Source organism: Phyllobates terribilis, unplaced genomic scaffold (genome assembly GCF_046119375.1).
Source record: "Phyllobates terribilis strain yellow unplaced genomic scaffold, ASM4611937v1 Scaffold_4__5_contigs__length_816908805, whole genome shotgun sequence".
Lineage (NCBI taxonomy): Eukaryota > Metazoa > Chordata > Amphibia > Anura > Dendrobatidae > Phyllobates > Phyllobates terribilis.
This window is the reverse complement of record NW_027362764.1, coordinates 236,462,768-236,485,881: the sequence shown is the minus strand read 5'-3', so window position 1 is coordinate 236,485,881 and position 23,114 is coordinate 236,462,768. Positions and strand designations below refer to the sequence as shown.

General features: G+C 44.6%; 1 protein-coding gene across 4 annotated transcripts in view; it reads right to left on the bottom strand.

The window, feature by feature from the left end:
* The window catches only part of EZH2 (enhancer of zeste 2 polycomb repressive complex 2 subunit), a 57,278-nt gene extending 35,033 nt beyond the window's left edge, over window positions 1–22,245 (bottom strand). For 2 of the 4 annotated variants that reach the window (XM_073678172.1, XM_073678173.1), the window contains exon 1: window positions 21,787–21,998. In XM_073678172.1, coding sequence (XP_073534273.1) covers window positions 21,787–21,870 — 84 coding nt within the window. In that variant the 5' untranslated portion in view covers window positions 21,871–21,998. Of the gene's footprint in view, window positions 1–16,060; window positions 16,161–21,786; window positions 21,999–22,078 lie in introns of those variants that run through there. The other 2 variants (XM_073678174.1, XM_073678175.1) reach the window with 2 other exon arrangements.
* Between the last annotated feature and the right edge of the window lie 869 nt (window positions 22,246–23,114).

Genomic DNA, 23,114 nt, shown 5'->3' with positions numbered 1-23,114 from the left:
CCAGAACCAGGCTCCTGGACATAAGTACGTCTCCAAAACCAGGCTTCCAGACATAAATACGGTACCCTATCGGACAAATTATTACAGCATGCAGCTTTATTTTTCATTCTTTAAGTAAAAGTACAGAAACCGTGATAAAACCAGAAAGTCCGCTGTAAAATGGATCTAGTATTTTTACACCTTTTTGATGTTCTACTCCCATGATAAATGCTCTCACCCCAAAAATGTCACATGCTGTCTTGTATTAGGCTGTGTGCCCACGATGCGTTTTTCAAGCGTTTATGCTGCGGAATTTCCGCAGTGTAAACGCTTGGGAAACGCTTAGTAATCCGCCCCCCATGGTCCCCAATGACAAGCCGCACTGTCAATGCCCATGCTGCGGATTTTTCCGCAGCGTTTATGCTGCGCTCAAAAATCCGCAGCATGTCCATTAATTTTGCGGAAGCGCGGCGTAATCGCCGCCATTGACTTGCATTGAGACGCATATAATCCGTGTCCGTACATTTGTACTCACGGATTCTATATGCGTTTCAATGTGCGGATGGTACCCAGGTCTGGAGGAGAGGAGACTCTCATCCAGACCTGGGTACCATTGTACCTGTAAAAAAAAAAGAATAAAATAAAAAATAAAGATTATATTCACCTTCCGACGGCCCCCGGTCTCTTTCCCTGTGCTTGCCAGAAGACTTAAGGACCTGCGCTGACGTCACAGTCATGTGACCGCAGGCCCTTCAGTGCAGTGTCCCGAGGTATCCCAGCAGCCAGGAACGAGCGCAGCTACACACCCTGGGCCATCGGAAGGTAAGTATTGGTTTATTTTTTTATTTTTAAACATTCTTTCGGTCACACTATATAAATCCATGCTGTTAGTTGTCAAGCACTTTCCAAGTGATGCTAAAATCGCCTGGAAAGCACTTGTCAATCCGCATGCGGAAACGCATGTGAAAACGCTTCAAATCTGCATGTATTTGGCAGGAAAAAACGCATGTACAATCCGCATGTGATTTTTCTGCCAGGGAGATGCAGAAATGCTGCAGAAATTTTCTGAAGGTTTCTGAATAATAAAACATCAAACAGGAATGCAAATGTGTGACAACAAATAATCTTATCTGGGGTTTTCTGCAATTGTCATTGAATCTTCCCCAGGCTGTATACAGTTTTCTAAAGTGGTCCGATAACCATTGTTTTCACAGCCTTTATTTGGGTTTCTGTCTCCCTTTCAGGCAACAAAAGCTCAGGCTGGAACAGGATTGTTAAAGTCAAAAATACAGGCACCCTGATACAGTGAAGGAAATAATTCTTTGATCCCTTGCTGTTTTTGTAAGTTTGCCCACTGACAAAGACATGAACAGTCTATAATTTTAAGGGTAGGTCAATTTTAACATTGAGAGATAGAATATCCAAAAAAAAATCAAGAAAATCACATTGTATAAATTAGATAAAATTATTTGCATTTTGCAGTGAGAAATAAGTATTTGATCCCCTACAAACCATTATGAGTTCTGGCTCCTACAGACCAGTTAGATGCTCCTAATCAACTCGTTACCTGCATTAAAGACAGCTGTCTTACATAGTCACCTGTATAAAAGACTCCTGTCCACAGACTCAATTAATCAGTCAGATTCTAACCTCTACAACATGGGCAAGAACAAAGAGCTTTCTAATGATGTCAGGACAAGATCAAAGACCTGCACAAAGCTGGAATGGGCTACAAAACCATAAGTAAGACGCTGGGTGAGAAGGAGACAACTGTTGGTGCAATAGTAAGAAAAATGGAAGAAATACAAAATGACTGTCAATCGACATCGACCTGGGGCACCATGCAAAGTCTCACCTCGTGGGGTATCCTTGATCATGAGGAAGGTGAGAGATCAGCCTAAAACTACATGGGGGGAACTTGTTAATGATGTCAAGGCAGCTGGGACCCCAGTCACCAAGAAAACCATTGGTAACACATTACGCCTTAAAGGTTTAAAATCCTGCAGTGCCCGCAAGGTCCCCCTACTCAAGAAGGCACATGTGCAGGCCCGTCTGAAGTTTGCCAATGAACATCTGGATGATTCTGTGAGTTATTGGGAGAAGCTGCTGTGGTTAGATGAGACAAAAATTGAGCTCTTTGGCATTAACTCAACTTGCCGTGTTTGGAGGAAGGGAAATGCTGCCTATGACCCAAAGAACACCGCGCCCACTGTCAAGCATGGAGGTGGAAACATTATGTTTTGCGGGTGTTTCTCTCCTAAGGGCACAGGACTACTGCACCGCATCAATGGGAGAATGGATGGAGCCATGTACTGTAAAATGACTAACTCCTTCCCTCCACCAGGACATTAAAAACGGGTCATGGCTGGGTCTTCCAGCAAGACAATTACCCAAAACATACAGCCAAGGCAACAAAGGAGTGGCTCAAAAAGAAGCACATTAAGGTCATGAAGTGGCCTAGCCAGTCTCCAGACCTTAATCCCATAGAAAACTTATGGAGGGAGTTGAAGCTCTGAGTTGCCAAGCGACAGCCTCAACATCTGAATGATTTAGAGATGATCTGCAAAGAGGAGTGGACCAAAATTCCTCCTGACATGTGCGCAAACCTCATCATCAACTACAATGTCTGACTGCTGTGCTTGCCAACAAGGGTTTTGCCACCAAGTATTAAGTGTTGTTTGCCAGAGGAATCAAATACTTATTTCTCACTGCAAAATGCAAATAAATGTATCTAATTAGAGCGGTCATTTTTTAATTTAATATTCCCCTTCAATGATAAAACCATAAACTACTTCTTTTTTGACAGGATAGAAAAAGGCAACCTGCTGTGATTCTGGCATCAGAGTAGATGAAATGTGAAAATTGATTAAAGCATTATGCAATGATTAAAGACGCACAGTCTGAAACGCGTTTGCCACTATAATATACTGGATGGTTGTGACTTATGGTGATTTTTTTAATGGATTTTTTTTTCCCGAATAAACTACAAGTTTTTAAATATCCTGATGCTGGAACAATTTTCTGTTCTATTATAAAGGCAATGGAACAAAAAAAAATGTATTGTATGTACGTATATATATATACATTATATATATATATATATATATATACACATACATACACATAACAATAAAATCAGACTTACTAGTGTGGTGTGAAAGCTAGACAAGATACAGAAAAATCTATACAAGAAAAGCACCCACATAATGGTAAATTCGGCACATCTTGCTACACTTTCCTCTTAGCTATTCATGAATACATATAACTATGAATTAGTGGTATTCTTTATAAAGGTAATTAATATTAGCCAAATATCACAATAATTGTACAATGGACCTGGTTACAAGTGTGAACAAAGCCTTGAATATTTCTGCAACAAACTTTTTCGACCAAGATGAACAAATAACAGGCTTTTAGAAGAACAAAAGAAAGATGATCACAAAGACTCAAGGTTATCACATAAAATGCCTTTCAGTACCGGGCCATGGTAATTGTACTGCTCAGGATTAAAGCTGTTGCTATACAGCAGGAGATGCAGAGTCCCTGGCTATTCCAGATCACAAGATGACAAGAGCATTTCATAATCACTTCTGTCTTCTATTTTCCAGCATTTGTAGTAGTGTTATTTAGAGGAAAGAGGAAGCTGCAACTCCCTGCCGCTATGGGACATGGTAACAATGTCACAAATAAAAATTAAAAAAATTGCTGCAAAAATAATTTTGTTTGCTTTAGAAATAAATTAAAATCATTAAACCACCACTTGGAGAAACAATTTTTAGAAAGTACCTAGGTCATTAAGGACCTTTGATCAACAAGAGATTAAAACGACAGACAGAATGTCTATGTCCAAATTCAAGGCACTCTTGCCCAGCGTGGCCACCACAGCATTCTGCAACATGCCATCCCAAAGGGTTATCAACAAGACAATGACCCAAAGCACACCTCCTCCAGGCTATGTAAGGGCTATGGGTGATGGAGTGCTGCACCAGATGACATGGTCTCCGGAAACATCCAAACTCAACTAAAGTGAGCTGGGTTGGGATGAGATGGACCACAGAGAGAGGAGAAAGCAGCCAACAAATGCTCAGCACATCTGGGAACTCCTTCAAGACCGTTGGAAAGCCATTCCAGGTGACTACCTGATGAAGATACTTTAGAGAATACCAAGGGGACGAAAAGCTGTCATCGGAGGATAAAGGGGGGTGCATTGAGGAATCTAAGGTATAACACATTTTGGTTTGTTTCACACTTTTTTCTTAATTCCTTATCTCCATATGTGTACCTTCGTGGTTTTGCTGCCTTCAGTCTGAATCTACAATGTGCACATTCCAACAAGTACAAGGAAAACCATTGCATGAAGAGGTGTGTTCAAAGTTTTGTCTGGTACTGTATATGTATATTTTGACCTAGAAGTCAATATACTGTTGGGTAAAATGATTCTTTAATCCATATACCCCATTTAAGAGCAAGGCATTAGTTACATATAACTGCACCCTGCATACTACACCTCCTGGGATTACTCATCTAACACCTGCATTCACACATTTCTATAAAGAGAAAAAAAAAAGAACCCAGAACTAAAAGAAAACCTGAAATACAAGGCAACGTTCACACAGGGGATTGTTCATTTGGAAAGAATAAAAGTGTCAGGGAGGAAATCCAAGATTGGCATTTATTTTTTTTGCAGTGGATGTGCAGTTTGAGCTGCGGCTTATCTATGGCCACTCGCCCTGCTTTCCAGGCAGACACCATGCATACACAAATGTAATAAGTGGCAATTCACTTATCGCTGCAATGTGGTGGTAGAAAAATGCAAAGTTTAAAATGCAACATGGATATCCCATTCTAAACAATGGGATGGGTTTTGTGGGTGGATTTCACACAGATTTCTTGATTATTAAATACACACAAAAAACTGCACAAAGCTACAAGAATCGTTCACATTTTAGTGCAACAATGAAATCATATAAATTTAAAGGGATCATCCAAGACTCATCCAAGGGCTAAGAAAATACCAGCAGGTAGTTGCTAACTAGTTTCCTGTTCTGCATCTCTTACAGCTATCCCCCTGCTTCATTTCACCTCTCGTCAATAGAGCAGCACCTTCTCTTCCGCTCTGTCGACGGGGTGTCACGCTAATTGACAGCCGGCTCCTCGCAGTTAGGTAGCAGAGAGTAGACTGTCAATCAGTATCACATCAGCAGTGACACCCCGATATACAAAGCAGAAGACGCTGCTCTGTCATCGTGACATCAGCAGTGACACCCCAATGTACAAAGCAGAAGAGAAGACGCTGCTCTGTCATCGTGACATCAGCAGTGACGCCCCCATGTACAAAGCAGAAGAGAAGACGCTGCTCTGTTATCGTGACATCAGCAGTGACGCCCCCATGTACAAAGCAGAAGAGAAGATGCTGCTCTGTCATCGTGACATCAGCAGTGACGCCCCCATGTACAAAGCAGAAGAGAAGACGCTGCTCTGTTATCGTGACATCAGCAGTGACGCCCCCATGTACAAAGCAGAAGAGAAGATGCTGCTCTGTCATCGTGACATCAGCAGTGACGCCCCCATGTACAAAGCAGAAGAGAAGACGCTGCTCTGTCATCGTGACATCAGCAGTGACGCCCCCATGGACAAAGCAGAAGAGAAGGCGCTGCTCTGTCATCGTGACATCAGCAGTGACGCCCCCATGTACAAAGCAGAAGAGAAGACGCTGCTCTGTCATCGTGACATCAGCAGTGACGCTCCATGGACAAAACAGAAGAGAAGGCGCTGCTCTGTTATCGTGACATCAGCAGGAGCATATAGTTAGCAGCTACCTGTCTGTAAGCTCTTAGCTCAATCTGCTAAACTGTGATAAAAATCCGGGATAACAGCTTTAAAGGGGGGTGACGAGACTTCACATCTCATCAATAGTCCATCAATCACTGACAGCGGTAATTAAATGGAGACATCACCGTTGGCTCCCATCAGCCCTATGCAATGTGATCGCGAGGCGCTGATGAATTAGTATTGCAGCTTGTCACCTACTTAAGGTCCCCATGGCTGCCAGCATAGTACTCCTGTGAAAAATCTAAGTATTGCTCTTTCAAAAAGGGAGGAAAAAAATGAAAACATTGCTCTATGAATGAAAAGGTTAAAGTTCCAAATCCTATTGTGTTCCCTTCCAGCCTTACACCTTGTAAAACAGATTTTAGGAGCTTAAATGAGAACTGTACTTTTAACACCTTTCATAAATCAATAGTACATGCCTACAAGAAACATTGCAAAATATCAGAGAATCTGCTTTTTTTCTTCTCTTATGAGCCACTTCTTCCCCTCCTGCTGCCTCCAAAAGTTATCATTTATGATGAAAAAAAGAAACAAAAAGATGCTCAACTATGATTTGCTCACGACAAAAAAGACTGCCAGCGTATTGAAGTATTAGGTTAAACCTCCTATGATATGTAGAGGGGAGGAGGGAATAGCACAGTAAGAAAACAGGCAGAGTAACAGAAAGATTGTCCTGAAATTTTTAACAAGTCTTGTACCTCTCTCCAGAGCTGGATTCAGATCTGCACTGCTCAGTACTGCTGGATACTGTTCTCCATGCTGCTGCTTGTGTCTATGTGCTAAATAAGGAATGAAGAACAAGAATCCCTATCTGGGTGCTGTAATGTGCATGGGAGGCATACACCAAATTAAAGAGGTATTCTCAAGTTTAGAAGTTATCCCCTATTCATGGGATAGTAGATAATTTCAAGATCACTGGGGTCTGAACACTAGGCTCCCCACCAATCCCGAGAACCAGGGGCTCTATGAATGAAGCGGAGGTCGATCATGCGCACTGCCGCGCCATTCAATCTTACTGGGACTCCCGAAGACTAGCTGTGTGCAGCACTCTGCTATCTCCGGTACGCCTATTAAGAATGAATCGAGTCGCAGTGACATGATCGACCTCTGCTTCATTCATAAGAGTGAAGAGCCCTGGCTTTTGGGATCCGTGGGAGTCTCAGTGTTCAGGCTTAAAATGATCTTGAACTTATTCCCTACCTATCCTATAGAAAGGGGGAAAACTTCTATACTTGAGAATACTTTTTACGAGATAGAGCCTGCAGAGGTGGAAATGTAGCATACAATTCACATAATGGCCAAAGAGAAGAGTTATTCTTCATCTACACAATACCACAGCTTATTCTGAAAAGTAACTTGAAAATACAGTTACTTTGTATCAGTAATGAGAGTTCTGTGGGATGGTTACTTGCCATCATCATCATATTGCAGGTATAACACTACAAATTAGTGATCAGATAAGAAAAGAAAATCTTCATTTGTGAGATCAACGGTATCCGCCGCTGTAGACACAAAACGCAGACTGCACACTGTAAAAAACCTGCATCTGTCAGCATTTCCTACTCCCCTAAGTAACACTGTTAATTGAGAAGAGGCATGATAGTCTCATGATATATTACTCGACCACTTTCCTGTAGACGATATTTAATAAAATATGCAACAATATAGAAAGCATTCCCCAACCACAGAGTCAGAAACCTTGTGTTCACTCAGGAAGGTCGTGTGAGGCTGGAAGTTCAGATAAATTATACATATTCTGAATAGGAGCAGAGAAAGGCCATTTACAAAGACATTCACATACTAATCTCAATCTTATACATCTTCCCTGTATTCAACTCTCAATGTACAGTTTCTACATTATAGCAATATGAGCTGGTTATTTCCATGACATACTTTTTCCAAATGTAAGTGTCAGCCATATGTTTACAGCAAAATCCACCATATAACCCAAAAGAATGAGGGAATTGTACATTTCAAGATGAATATCTCTGCAAAAACTTTAGCATACTTTCATTTGGATAACTCACTTTCTCTCTATACATAAAACAACGTTTATTTAAACAATTCAAGTAAATCTGAAAAAGGATCAATGTTAGATCACTATGACTGTATGTGCAAACCAGTCATATCACAAGAAACACTCGCTTCCTCAACCTACATCTGAAAGGAGTCGGACTTTTCCCACATACTTCTGCAGTCATCAGAAGTAAATGTTTGCCACGAAGATCTATATATAAACGCAACATCTGGTCATAGACATGCAACGGATTGCCCAGAAACAAGTATAAAAGAATAAAGTCTTCTAGAGACTAATATGGAGACTGAAGTTTTAAAAGGGTTGTCCGGCCTTAGGGTACAGGTATGCAGTTACTATGTGACTGCAGACTTTTGAATCCATACATCACATGCACTGCACGCTGTCAGGATTCTCCAGTGCCAGGAGCAATTTACACACATTCAGTCACGTGCCGACTAGACGTGCACAGCCTCATGAAATGCAAGTGCATTGAGGTCAGACACGTCTAGTTGGAAAGTGCCCTGAAGTACACAAATCACATACTTGCGGTCACATGACCGCCCGCTTCTGGCACCAGAGAATCTCCAGTACTCACGTTGTGATGATTCATGTCTGCAGTCACATAGAGTAACTACAGACTTGTGCTCTAAGGCGTGACAACCCCTTTAAGACCTGTGCTCCAGTATCAGACTATCTTGATATTATGCCTTATCTACAAATCGAGTACAATTCGAGAACGTTTTAATTACATACACTATATGAACAAATGTATTTGGGCATCTACACATTGTGCATACAGGAGCTTTTAGGACATCCTATTCTAAACCAATAGGTATTAATATGGAGCTGGTCCATACTTTGTTGCAAAAAAAAAAAAAAAAGTTCCACTTCTGGGAAGGCTTTCTACAAGATTTCAAAGGAGTCTGTTGGAATTTTTACCCATTTATCCAAAAGAGCATTTGTGAGGTCAGACGCTGGGGGTCTACAAGAAGACCTCACTCACAACCATGCCTTGCTATGTGCACCAGAGCACAGTCAGGCTAAAACAAAAATGGCCTTCCCTAAACTGAAACTTTCCCAAAGTTTGTCCAAAATATATTTGTATGCTGAAGCATTACGATTTCCCTTCACTAAAACCAAGGGGCCTAGGCTAACCCCTAAAACGCAATGTTGGCACAATGCAGTCAGGCAATGTTCTCCTGGCATTCACTAAAGCCAGACTCATCCATCAGCCTGCTCAAATAGAGACCATGATTCTACACTCCACGGTCCAGACCTGTGGAAATATTAACTGGAGTTAATAGCTCTACACGTGCTGTGTAATACATCTTTAGTGCTTATTTCAGCTGCACACTCTGGCTGGCAGGACCTGTGGACTCTGGTCATGTGACCCTAATGACATCACAGGTTCTTCTGCACTTCTATGCTGCTGCCTGCTTATGATTGGTCAGTGTCATACAGGAGGCAGAAGTACACGCCCCTACAGAGAACTATCAAATAACACCCAATTGGACGGGACTAAAGTTAACTGCGAATATTCCCGCAACGGAGAGTCAAAACTTAAAAAAATATATTTTTTATTCTATTCTGCAGCCACAATTATATGGCGTGTCAAGTTCAACATGAAAAATTGGTGAAAGTTCCTCTAAGGCAGAGGGGCACATGGTTTGATTAAATGACTATCTGTTCTGCAATCCAAAGATAGAAATTGTTTCTTAGCCAAAGATTTGTCAATCTGGACAGGGAAATAAATCAGCTAGGAGGTTGGTAAAAGCATAGTCAATGTGAATTTTTGAACTTAAAAAATATCTAGAGATGCAAACACTGCATGTGTAATTCCATGGACACCTTTGGCATGGAGGAAAAAAAAAGGTTCGTTCAGACCTGTGCAAACTGCGGCCCACAGGTCACATCTGGCCCTTTGGCTACTCCTGTCCAGCCTTTGGACCAAGACAACAAAAGGGCTTCAAACAGTTGCCCATGGACCACATCCTGCAGCCAACCCCCTTTCCCATCCATGTCTTAATTTCAATGGTATCTGCATCTTCAGTATGCAAAGACCAGCGAGTACAATGATGTAAGAGGGAACTTTCAACTCCTTCTTCCACCATTCAACCTATGGGACTGAGAATGATCACTAGATCAGTGTGGAGCCTCAGACCTGAGCAGTGCGCTGGAGAGGGAGAGAGTGGCGAGTAGTGAAGGCATCATATGGTGTGTGAGGGCATTTTACCGTGTGGGGACGCTGTGGGACTAATCATACTGTGTGTGTTGGAAGGTTGTTGGTCAAGGAACAGGGCCTGAAGAACAGAAGCCGTGCAATTTACTGCTTTTAAAAACCTTATAAAAAGTAGTTCATTATAGGGATCTGATTATCTGCTCCTGATAAGAGCATATGTTACAATAAACCCTAATGTAACATCTACAAGTACTAGCCACTAGGCAACATGCTTACATCTGCTCAATATGAAGTGATACAAATTAGTAATCTAAAATAATATTAATATTGAGCACAGTTAAGTTCAACTTATTGGTTCAGCCCTCCACAATACTCAAGGTGTCATATGGCCCCCTCAGGAAAATTAATTGTCTTCCCCTGGGTTAGTGTAATTTTATTAAACCAAAAGGTAACTACTATGTGCAATGTTCATTTTTTCATTAATTTTCAGATCCTCTGTCATGCAGTTCACAGCCTACTCCAGTGTATCTCTCAGTAAGACGGGCTGGATGTCAGGTCTATGTGTATTCATGGTGCTGCTCGTATATCTGCTCTTCTTCTATCCTGAACTTATTTCCTATTCATGTGCTGCCCTCCTTATCCGCAGCCCTTTTTCTCTGCACTCATCGACATTTTAAAATAAATATTTGCACCCCTTTCTGTGCTGCTATGTCTTAGGCTATTTTCACACATGTTAGGTTTTTCAGCATTTTGCTGCAGATTTTTATGCGAATTTTCAGCTGTTTTGCAGTACGAGCAAAGTCTACGAGAAAACAGAATTCTCTGTTCGCATGTTTTTGGGGTTTTTTTGTTGCATATTTTGTGCCTTGGTTGGATTTTTGGAAAACTGAGTATGTCACTTCTTTCAGCGTTTTTTCACCCATAAGAAGTAATGGATGGGAAAAAAAACGAATCAAAAACGCACCAAAATTTTCATCAGCGTTTTTTGATGGCAAAATAGAATGGGGTTCTATTTTTTAACAGAACTTTATGTGCATGCATAAATAGAGACAGAAGGACAGTGAAAAAAAGACTGAAAATAAACATCAAAAAAGCACAAAAAACAAGAAAATACACAAAATGCCCCTTGAGATCAAGATTTGCTGCAGATTTGGGACGTAAAAAAACACAACATGTGTGGACATAGCCTAAGGGTATGTACACATTAAGTATTTGGTGCAGAAATCTCTGCACCAAATAGGAAAAACGCAGTGGCAAAAACGTATGTTTCTTACTTCCATTTTTGGTGCAGATTTTTCCCCACTCATTAGTATGGGTGAAATCTGCAGCAAAACCGCTGAAAAGAACGGACAGGCTGCAGATTTAAGTCTGCAAGTCACAAATAAGCAAAGTGTGCATGAGGCTTCAGGATTCTCATTCACGTTGATGGCATCAGTTAGGCTATGTGCCCACGATGCAGAAATGAAGCAGAAAATTTCTGCAGCATTTCTGCATCTCCCTGGCAGAAAAAACGCATGCAGATTGTGCATGCGTTTTTCCTGCAGAATACATGCGGATTCACATGCGTATCCACATGCGTTAACGCATGTGTTTCTGCATGCGGACTGACAAGCACTTTCCAGGCGATAGCATTACTTGGAAAGTGCTTGACAACTAGGTCACACTGTATAAATCCATGCAACCGGCATGGATTTATATAGTGTGACCGTAAAAATAAAAAAAATAAAGCTATACTCACCCCCGATGCCCTGGCGTGTGCTGCAGCGCTCGTCCTGGCTTCTTTCGGGTTGCCGGCATCTCGCGAGACAGCCTGCGGTCACATTACCGCGACGTCATCTCAGGTCCTGGAAGGAGAAGCGCTGCCGGCAAGCAGAGAGAAGCCGCCGGACAGGTGAATATAAACTTTATTATTTTATTCTTTTTTTACAGGTACAATGGTACCCAGGTCTGGATGAGTCTTCTCTCCTCCAGAACTGGGTACCATCCGCACATAGAGACGCATAGAAGCCGCTTGTACAAATGTACAGACACGGATTCTATGCGTCTCAATGCAAGTCAATGGCGGCGCTTCCGCAAAATTAATGAACATGCTGCGGATTTATTTGCGCTGCAGAAAAATCCGCAGCATGTGCATTGACATTGCGGAATGCCATTGGGGACCATGGGGTGCGGATTACCATGCGTTTTTGATGCGTTTACGCTGCGGAAATTCCGCAGCATAAACGCATGAAAAACGCATCGTGTGCACGCAGCCTTAAACCCTTCAGGCCTTGTGACAAATCTGTACTGAGAAAACGCAGCAAAAACGCACCGTGTGCACACAGCCTAACATGGAAAGCAGGGAGGGGGGAACAGAGAGAGAGCTGTCACAAGAACCGAGCTCAGTCAAATTTGCAGCATTTTTACAGAACTAGATAAGGACTAAGTTACTCTGCAGCAGGAAAATGATAGCAAACATTTTATTAAGACTATTTAGAAAGTTGCTGGACTTTGAAAGGAAGTTAACAATGAGAAAAATTCCATGAAAGGTATGCATGGCCTGTAAGTTGCAGTTCTGGAACAGAAGACAGCAGTACATGTATAAGAGAATTGTGTTTATTTGGGGTTTTTCCATTTTAACAGTGAAAGCAACTGTTTTGAATAGTACATATAAAATCATAAACATGACTGGCAAATCTAAGTTTTCTATGCAAACATTTTTTTGTCTACTATTCATAAACTACAGACCAAATGCCATCAGGGGTTTTTCCCATCTGTGACATTTATGTAGAAATGTCAGAAAGAAGGAACGTGTAAAAAAAAAAACATTTCAATGATTCATCAGTCAGTTCAAAATACTAATAACTTACAAAGTTGTATATAGGCAGTTGTTTCCATAGGTCTCTGGCCCAGCTACTTCTTCACATACTTTTTTATGTAGTAGCCACCTGGCTACTTCATTTCCTTTCCACTGACATCCCCACTATCATGGGCAACTTCAACATCCCCATTGACACTTCCCTCTCAGCTGCCTCCAAGCTTCTATCCCTCACTTCCTCCTTCAGCCTTACTCAGTGGTCTTCCGCAACCACCCACACAGATGGCCACAATCTGGACCTCATCTTCACCCAAATCTGCTCCCTGTCTAACCTCTCTAGCTCACCCCTCTCTCTTTCTAACCACAACCTACTTACATTCTCTACCCTCTCCTCTCCAGGTCCTCAATCCCCACTCCACCAACTTGCACACCCTCGCAGAAATCTTAAACACCTTGACCTACACTCACTCTCTGAATCCCTTCTCCCTCTTACAGACATTAGTTCCTTACACGATGCAGACGTTGCTGCCACTTTATACAACACCACAACAGCTGCAGCTCTCAAATCGGTCACCCCCTCACACATATCAAAGCTCGCACAATCAACAGGCAACCCTGGCACACCAGCCTAACCAAAGAACTGCGACGGGTCTCCAGGGTCGCTGAGCATAGCTGGAAAAGGTCCCACTCGAATGAGCACTTCATCGCATTCAAACAGTCCCTCACTACCTTCAAGTCCACACTCACTGCAGCAAAACAAATATACTTCTCATCTCTCATATCCTCTGTCTTACAACCCCAAACAACTATTCAACACCTTCAATTCTCTCCTCCACCCCCCAGTGCCTCCTCCCTCTCCTCTTATTTCAGCCGAAGACTTTGCCTCATTCTTCAAGCAGAAGATTGACACCATCAGACAAAGCGTTTGCCTAAAGTCTCCACAGCCCCTTGTCATATCCACTCAACCCTCCTCCTCCAAAACCACTTTCTCCACCATTACGGAAGATCAACTTTCCTCTTTACTCTCCAAATCACACTTCACCACCTGTAAACACAAGACTGTAAGACCCAATCCCATCCCACCTCATCCCAAACATTACCACTATCTTCATCCGAACCCCAACCCACCTCTTCAACCTGTCACTAACAACTGGCATCTTCCCCTCATGCTTCAAACATGCCTCCAATCACACCCATCCTTAAGAAGCCCTCCCTTGACCCTTCCTCTCTGACTAGCTATCGCCCCATATCACTTCTCCCCTATGCCTCAAAACTACTTGAACAACATGTCCATTCTGAACTGTCCTCCCACCTTCCTGCTCCCTCTTCGACCACCTACAATCTGGTTTCCGACTGCACCATTCTACTGAAACTGCACTGACTAAAGTCACCAACGACCTACTAACTGCCAAATCCAAGCGACACTATTCTGTCCTACTCTTCCTGGACCATTCTCTCTTACTCCAGACTCTCATTTCTCGGCATCACAGACTTGGCCCTATCCTTATCTCCTCATAGCTAACATTCAGTGTCTTCCACTCACGCAGCACCTCCTCATCTTGCCCCCTATCAGTCAGTGTTCCCCAAGGTTCAGTTCTAGGACCCTTGCTCTTCTCCATCTACACCTTAGGCCTGGGACAGCTCAGAGTCTCATGGCTTTCAGTATCACCTCTATGCCGATGACACACAGACCTACCTCTCTGGACCTCATATCTCCTCCCTACTAACCAAAATCCCACAATGTCTGTCCGTTATTTCATCCTTCTTCTCTGCTAGATTTCTGAACCTTAATATGTACAAAACAGAACTCATCATTTTTCCACCATCTCACTCAACTCCCCCCCCCCCCCCACTCCCCAAGTGACCCATCTATCAACGTCAATGGCTGTCCACTCTCCCTAGTCTTGCTGCCTTGGGGTAACCATGGAATCTGACCTCTCGTTCAAACCACATATACAAGCCCTTTCCACTTCCTGTCGAGTCCAACTTAAAAAAATATCTCCCGGATCCGCACATTCCTCAACCTTGAATCTGCAAAAACACTAGTGCATGCCCTCATCTCCTCCCTCGACTACTGCAACCTCCTGCTCTGTGGCCTCCCTTCCAACACTCTTGCACCCCTCCAATCTATCCTAAACTCCGCTGCTCGACTAATCCACCTGTTCCCCTGCTATTCACTGGCCTCTCCTCTCTGTCAATCCCTTCACTGGCTCCCCATTACCCAGAGACTCCAGTTCAAAACCCTAACCATGGCATACAAAGCCATTCACAACTTGTCTCCTCCATAGATCTCTGACCTAGTCTCCCGGTACTTACCCGCACGCAACCTCCGATCCTCACAAGATCTCCTTCTCTACTCCCCTCTTCCCACAATCGCATACAAGATTTCTCCCATGCATCCCCCCTACTCTGGAACGCTATACCCCAACATATCAGACTCTCTCCTACCGTGGAAACCTTCAAAAGGAACCTGAAGACCCACCTCTTCAGACAAGAATACAACCTGCAGTAACCCTCGCTCCACCATACCGCTGCACGACCAGCTCTACCCTCACCTACTGCATCCTCACCCATCCCTTGTAGACTGTGAGCCCTCGTGGGCAGGGTCCTCGTTTCTCCTGTACCAGTCGGCGTCATGTTTTGTTCAAGATTATTGTAATTGTTTTCGCTATGTATACCCCTTTCTCACATATAAAGCGCCATGGAATAAATTGCGCTATAATAATAAATAATAATAATGTTCTCCTGTCAATTATAATCTACAAAGTTACTCCAGAGCATCACTCATCCACTAAAACATACTATCCCAATCAGACACAAACTTAGTTTTCAGGGGCTGCCCTAAAGCCCTTTAGTTCAAGTGGAAGGAAATCTTAGGGGTTTGCCAGGGACTTCTCATGAATCCTACAGATTGCAGCATACACACTTAGGGTATGTTCACAAGTGGAAGTCCCCCCCCCCCACCCACCAAAAACCAGACTTGTGGCAGATAAAACGCTGCGTACAATACACAAGTTTTTGACACAATTTATGTGCGTTTTTCACTTATTTATTTGAATGGGTGAAAAGCTGAAAGAATTCACATTCTTTTAGTAAAAATGCCTCAGGGCTCAAAGTACGCTCAGAAAAAAAAAACAAGCACGTACACGAGATTTCAGAATCTTATATATTAGGCTGGTACTTTTAAAACGCTGCGGATTTTATGCACGAAATATGCAGTCTAAAAAATGCAGAAAAACACCATGTGTGAACATACCCTTAGGGTTTTGCTCTGTTTGAGTGGCCATCATAATGACTGCTGCAGTCATGTGTCGACTGGCTTTGCTTCCTGCTTGAAACATTGAGAAAAGCAGGAAGAGAAAATAGTTGTGAAATGACATATGAGCAGTCACGTGATAGATGCTCGACCTGTCAAACACAGCAGAATCTTAACAGTATATGTTACACACTGTTAGTACTCGACATGATACAGGCTAATACAGATCCTCAGGAAATTTATACCTGCCCAGAAATCCCCTTTAGTGAAGCATCGTGGAACTTTGTTCACAGTTTGGGGGGTAACCCTTTTCGGTCCCAGTATGACTATGTCCCAATGCACAAAGCAAGACCCACAGGAAGGCATGGTTGAGCGGGTTTGGTATAGAAGAACTTGACTTGCCCACACACAGCCCTGATCTCAACCCCATTGAACACTTTTGAGAAGAACTAGAATGGAGATGGTGAACCTGGTCCTTAAGTCCTACATCAGTGTCTGACCTCACAAATGCTCTTCTGGAAGAAAGGGTGAAAATTCCCACAAACACTCTCCAAAATCCCATAGAACGACTTTCCAGAAGGGAAGCTGTTTTAGCTGAAAAGTGAGAACCAACGTCAAAATTAATGTCAATGTATTCAAACTGGGTCATGAAAACTCCAGCACATGTGTAGGTGTCCCAATACTTTTGTCCACCTAGTGTGTTTAGTACCTTACGTTATGTACTTCTATATACATACAGTACCCTGGAATTAACCTTCCCGTTAGAGCTAATTTTCATTTTTGTGAGTTTTTTTTCCAAGAGACATAACACCTTAAAACTAGCATGCACCTCACCACAAATCACATCAGTCAAGCGACTGGAGTAAGATTTCTAGCATAATGCATGCCACAACTCGCTATGAATTACACGAGCGGACGTTGCCACGACCTGTCTAAGTTTTGCCTATTTTCCAGAGCTGGATGAAACTGGCATGAAAATGCCAAAATGCTTGCGAAACCTCCTGTTGAGCAAAAATGTTGCACGCTTTCAAAGTGTTTTTATGCCAGAAACACTTTAATGAATCCAAACGGGGCCAAAGAGCTTATTAATGAAAAAACAGTATGGCCAACAATGCTGTGCCATGGACTCCTAGAGCAGGATTTTGGCTAGGTCCAAGGCTGTTGTACTTTTGTTTGCTTATGCCTGCAGTCATAAGGCTCTGTGCCCACGATGCAGAAATGCTGCATATTTTTTCCGCATCTCCCTGGCAGGAAAAACGCATGCGGATTTTACATGCGTTTTTCCTGCCATGTAGAAGCGTTTGCCAAGCGTTTTAGCACGCGGGTTATCAAGCACTTTTCCAAGCGATTTTAGCATCACTTGGAAAAGTGCTTGACAACTTGGTCACACAATATAAATCCCTGCAACTGGCATGGATTTATATAGTGTGACCAAGTTAATAGTTGAAAAATAGAATAAAAATGGCAAAAAAAAAATATATATATATATTATACTCACCTTCTGATGGCCCCCAGTCTTTTCTCCGCTGCGTCCGGTCACTTGTATGGCGCGCGGTGGTGTGAAAGGACCTTTCATGACGTCATTTAGTCATGTGACAGGTTACGCGACCGCCGATGTCAGCGGTCTCGTGACCTGTCACATGACTAAATGACATCATGGAAGGTCCTTTCACACCACCGCGCGCCATACAAGTGACCGGACGCAGCGGAGAAAAGACTGGGGGCCATCAGAAGGGGAGTATAATGTTTATTTTTTTATTTTAAATTCTTTTTTTAACAGGTACAATGGTACCCGGGTCTGGAGGAGAGAGTCTCCTCTTCTCCAGACCCGGGTACCATCCACACATTGAATCGCTTAATATCCACATGTGCACATGTAGTCATGCGGATATTAAGCGATTCAATGCAAGTCAATGGCGGCAATTACGCTGCGTGTCCGCAAAATTAATGGACATGCTGCATATTTTTCCGCAATGATAATCCGCAGCGGAAATTTCCGCTGCATGTGCACAGCACATGTGGATTATCATTGGGGACCATGGGGCACATATTCACAAGCATTTTTTAAGTGTTTTCGCTGCAGAAATTCCACGGCAAAAACGTGTGAAAAACGCATAGTGGGCATGCAGCCTCACGGATTTGCAGCTGCACAGTTTACACTTTGTTAGGAGGACCCAGAACATTTTCATTTTTCAGGGTCTGAGTGATGGCTAGTTTTTGCGCCCTGAGCCGACGGTTTTATTGATGCCACTTTGAGGTGGATTTGATGTATTGATTGCCTCTTATTGAATCTCAATGCAATGCTGTGACAGCCAAAAAAAAACCAAAAGCATAATTCTGGCATTTACCGATCAGATTAATTTACTTTATATTCTGATGACCCATTCTGATGATTTCATATGAAGTCATCATCGCACTTTACTCCTCTTTGGTCAGACCTCATCTGGAATACTGTGTACAGTTTTGGGCACCACATTTTAAAAAAAGACATCGACAAACTGGGGCAAGTTCAGAGAAGAGCGACCAGAATGGTGACCGGTCTGCAAACCATGTCCTATGAGGAACGGTTGCAGGATTTGGGAATGTTTAGCTTGCAAAAGAGAAGACTGAGAGGAGACTTAATAGCTGTCTACAAATATGTCAAGGGCTGTCACATTGTAGAAGGATCATCTTTATTCTCATTTGCACAAGGAAAGACTAGAAGCAATGGGATGAAACTGAAAGGGAGAAGATACAGATTAGATATTAGAAAAAACTTTTTGACAGTGAGGGTGACCAATGAGTGGAACAGGCTGCCACGAGAGGTGGTGAGTTCGCCTTCAATGGAAGTCTTCAATCTTCAAACAGAAGCTGGGCAGATATCTGTCTGGGATGATTTAGTGAATCCTGCATTGAGCATGGGGTTGGAGACTATGACCCAGGAGGTCCCTTCCAACTCTACCATTCTATGATTCTATGACCCCACTGCCGCCTCACCACCAACTGAGCTGCTGCAACCCCCCATCCTGTAGACTGTAAGTCTGCAAGGGCAGGGTCCTCTTCCCTCTGTACCAGTCTGTGATTGTTAGTCATTTACTGTAAGTGATACATGTATTTTGTATATAACCCCTCCTCATGTACAGCACCATGGAATCAATGGTGCTATATAATTAAATAATAATTTTGATAGATTGGACTTTTATGAACGCAGCGATACCAAATGTGTAATTTCTTTTAATGGTTTTATTTTTAATGGGGCAAAGGGGGAATGAATAGCTAAAAACTATCTCCTATGAATGCCAGCCACAGGCTGGCTTTCACAGGGGGATTGTAATGACATGCACAGGGGTCATCAGCAGACCCCCGGCTGTCATGACAACCCATTGGCGCCCCACGATCAGTTCACAGGTGCGCCGATGGGCTGTGGAATGACGTGCCCCCTGCCGGTGCTTGTTAAATGGGGCTGTCAGAGATTGACAGCAGGATTTATCAGGTTTACCTGGTGTGCAGAGTCCAGTGACGTCACCTGCGAGGCGGTGCTAGTCTCTGCACGCTGGGTATTCTGACAACGCTCTGTTGCCGGCTTGTCACTGCTGATCTGAGCAGACAACATAGCACATGCTATTACTGTGAACAGTGACAGAGAAGGAACTAGCGTCACTGATCGCAGCCTCTGCCCCTTGAAGACGCTTCACTTGAATATACCAGCATGCACTGAGATACTCAAATGAAGCGTCATCAGAAAGGAAGTAGAAAAAAAATAGAAAAGCAAATAGATAATGTAGTTTGGAAACAGTAGGGAATTTTTAATTCAAGTATATTAGAAATTAGTTTAGATTATAGCAGTAGATAGGGATTTAGAGTGAAATGTACTTGGACTACAGACCACCCCTTTAAGCTACAAGTCTGTAGTTACTCCATGTGACTGCAGACATGTGATTCCTCACATTGCGCGCTGTGAGGATTCACCGGCACAGGGAGGGGGTGGGGGACACGTGACTGCAAGATGGTGATTTGCATATTTGCAGAGAACATTCCATCTAGACTGTATCCAGCCTCACTTTGTACACTTGCATTGAGTGAGACCGCACCCATATATTAAGCACGTGACTGCATGCATGCAAATCACATACTTGCAGTCAGGCGCATGTTGCTCCCTCCGGCACCGGAGAATCCTCACAGCATGTAGTGTATGCAAAGTGAGGATTCACAAGTCTGCGGTCACATAATGTAGCTTAAGCCCGGACAATCCCTTTAACTGAAGAAACTTTGACGAACTCTAAAATACAAGAATATCTTCTGTGTTTCATCTGATTAATATGGATTTCCGTAGACTTTCATGGCCAAGTCTGAAGAGAATAGAAGGGCTGTGGAGTCGGGAGTCATGGAATTGGAATCGGTATAAAATGGACCAACACAGACTCCTAAAATATATAATAAATTGGGTACAGTAGTACAATACAGTTTGTGGGAATATTTTTTCATAAGAATTTGGGAAAGTTATGAAATGTCCTATAAATGTCTGTCCTATTCCTGATCTAAGGGTCTAGACTTTTAGCTGAGATGAATCTGTGCTGCAGTAAATTTATCACTTACACATGAGCCATGTATGAGGGAGTCGGAGTCATGGAAATGGAGGAGTCGGAGGTTTGGCTTGCGGACTCCACAGCCCTGGAGAATAGGACAAGCCTTGTGATGAGTGTATGGCTCAATAAGACTCTATGGGTCAGTGTGCTGCCAGAGCAAAAAAATACAGGCTGTACAGAGTTGTGTGAATGCAGCCTTGGGCATTATTCACGTCAGTAGGGGAGATTTATATCCCCTCTATGCCACAAAACTGGTGTCCCATACTTTTAAGACTCTGGTTTTGTGAATGGGCCAAGTGAGTGGTACTTACTGAAGGGGCAACAGGTTTGAGGCCTCAAACGGAGCTTCAAAATGAGGGCCAGATGACCTATGATGGCTAATGATTAATGTGAATGTCATTTTCTGGTGTATGGATGGACTGCCCAAAGACATGCAAAATGTATTAACCAGCCTGCGCCTCTTAATCATGCCTGTGATATGCCAAAATGCCCAAAAGCCAATGTGGTAGTGACATCAAAGCGCCTGCTACATGAGGATGGGGCTGCTTGACATGGGAGACAGAAGCCAAAGGCAAGTGACAGCAATGTATGTATTGTACTGAGCCATGGAGGCTGCATTTGGGGGAGGGGAGGACAGACATTATCCCTTGGATTATGAGAATGACTGCCAACATGTAGTCATGTCCACCAGGCCAAGCGGAGGCTCTGATCCATACCATGACGTAAGTGATGGCTGTACACACTGCCTGCACCTCCTTACAGGAAGGCCCTGCAGTCAGACTGGGATGAGGGGGGCCCAGCACAGCTACATACAAACACTACCTGACTCCTGTGATAATCTCCAGCTTACACATTCCCCATACGTTGGGGTGGCCGTCTCCACTGAAGGAGATGGCGGGTGTATTGGGGTGGGATAGCGGGACCCCCTCAGGTGGCATGCATGATGGCAGCACTGTAACAGCAGGTGGCCTCCTGTACATAGTGCCCCATTGCACGGTGCTCAGGGGTCACCGGGGAGCAGCTGTTCCCCCTATGGGCCAGACATCCCCACCTGCAGCCCAATCAGCCATCACTAATGAGACGAGAACTGGACACTCGTGCACATAATATCGCGACATGCGGCGCCTCCACGGCTCAGTAATACCTGCTGCAGGTACATACCGAGATAGTGAGTGAGAAAGTTACTGTGGTGCGATCTGCCCGATCACTGATGTCGTGGGTCACACCTAGCACAGCTCTCCCCATTCATATCGCGACAGCCGCCTCGCTCCGTGAACTTCCCGCAGCACCTGTGCAGCCCGAGCCCGCACCTCCATCCTGCACACAGCGCTGTGCTCCGCCGGAGCCCCTCCTCCTCCCAGGCTGGGGGCGGCCCCTTTGTCCTCGCCTGCACTCACACAGGGCCCATAGTGTAGCCCCCCCGGCACCAGCACACGGGACACGCGAGCATTACCGTACGGGTACTTGTCTCCGCCGCCACTCCTGCTGTTCCGCCGGTTCTGCTGCTTCACCCCAAAAGGATAAGTGACACCCGAGCTCACTCAGCAGCGCCGGTCCCGGGCGCCAAACTAACCTCCCTGATCCTCCTCTCCCCGCCCACCCTGTCCCCCGCCGCAGCCACGCCCACACCGGCGGCCACCACTCTACCCTCATTGGTCGCTGAAGCGGCGCTCTAAGCCAGAGCGACCTATGAGCGCGCAGAGAGGGAAACGAAGCCGGCGCCAGCAGGTCCCCCCGCGCCGGATCCTTTGTTCTGCCTTTCCTGTGGCGGGTGCGCGCTCGGCTACTTCTCCCGGCAGTTTACGTTGTGTGCACTCCGGCCGGGTCAGGGCTGCCGCTGTGAGGAGGCGCCGGGCATGTTACTCCAGGCTGCCCGCGGCACCGTCCGGAGCGGACACTTATCTGGCCCAGTCTATCAGTTGTACAGGCTGCTTTGGAGCCGGTGTCAGTCAGTAAACATTTGGCGCCGTCTCGCCACTGGCGGGAGGAAGGGAGTGGGCGGGTAAAGTTTGAATTTGTGACCTGGCCGTTGACCGCGTTAACGTTTACTTTTCCGATACTGACGCAGGCGGTGCGTGCAGGACACGTGACTGAACACGCAGGGATGACGCTGACCTCCGGCGGCCGCAGCTGTGGAGCCTGGTGGTGCCCCGAGGTGCGGAGCGCTGCACACTACAGTGTCTGGCTACAGCCCCGCCGGCTGCCGCAGCTGTGGAGTCTGGTGGTGCCCCGAGGTGCGGAGCGCTGCACACTGCACTGTCCGGCTACAGCCCCGCCGGCTGCCGCAGCTGTGGAGTCTGGTGGTGCCCCGAGGTGCGGAGCGCTGCACACTGCACTGTCCGGCTACAGCCCCGCCGGCTGCCGCAGCTGTGGAGCCTGGTGGTGCCCCGAGGTGCGGAGCGCTGCACACTGCACTGTCCGGCTACAGCCCCGCCGGCTGCCGCAGCTGTTCAGCCTGGTGGTGCCCCGAGGTGCGGAGCGCTGCACAC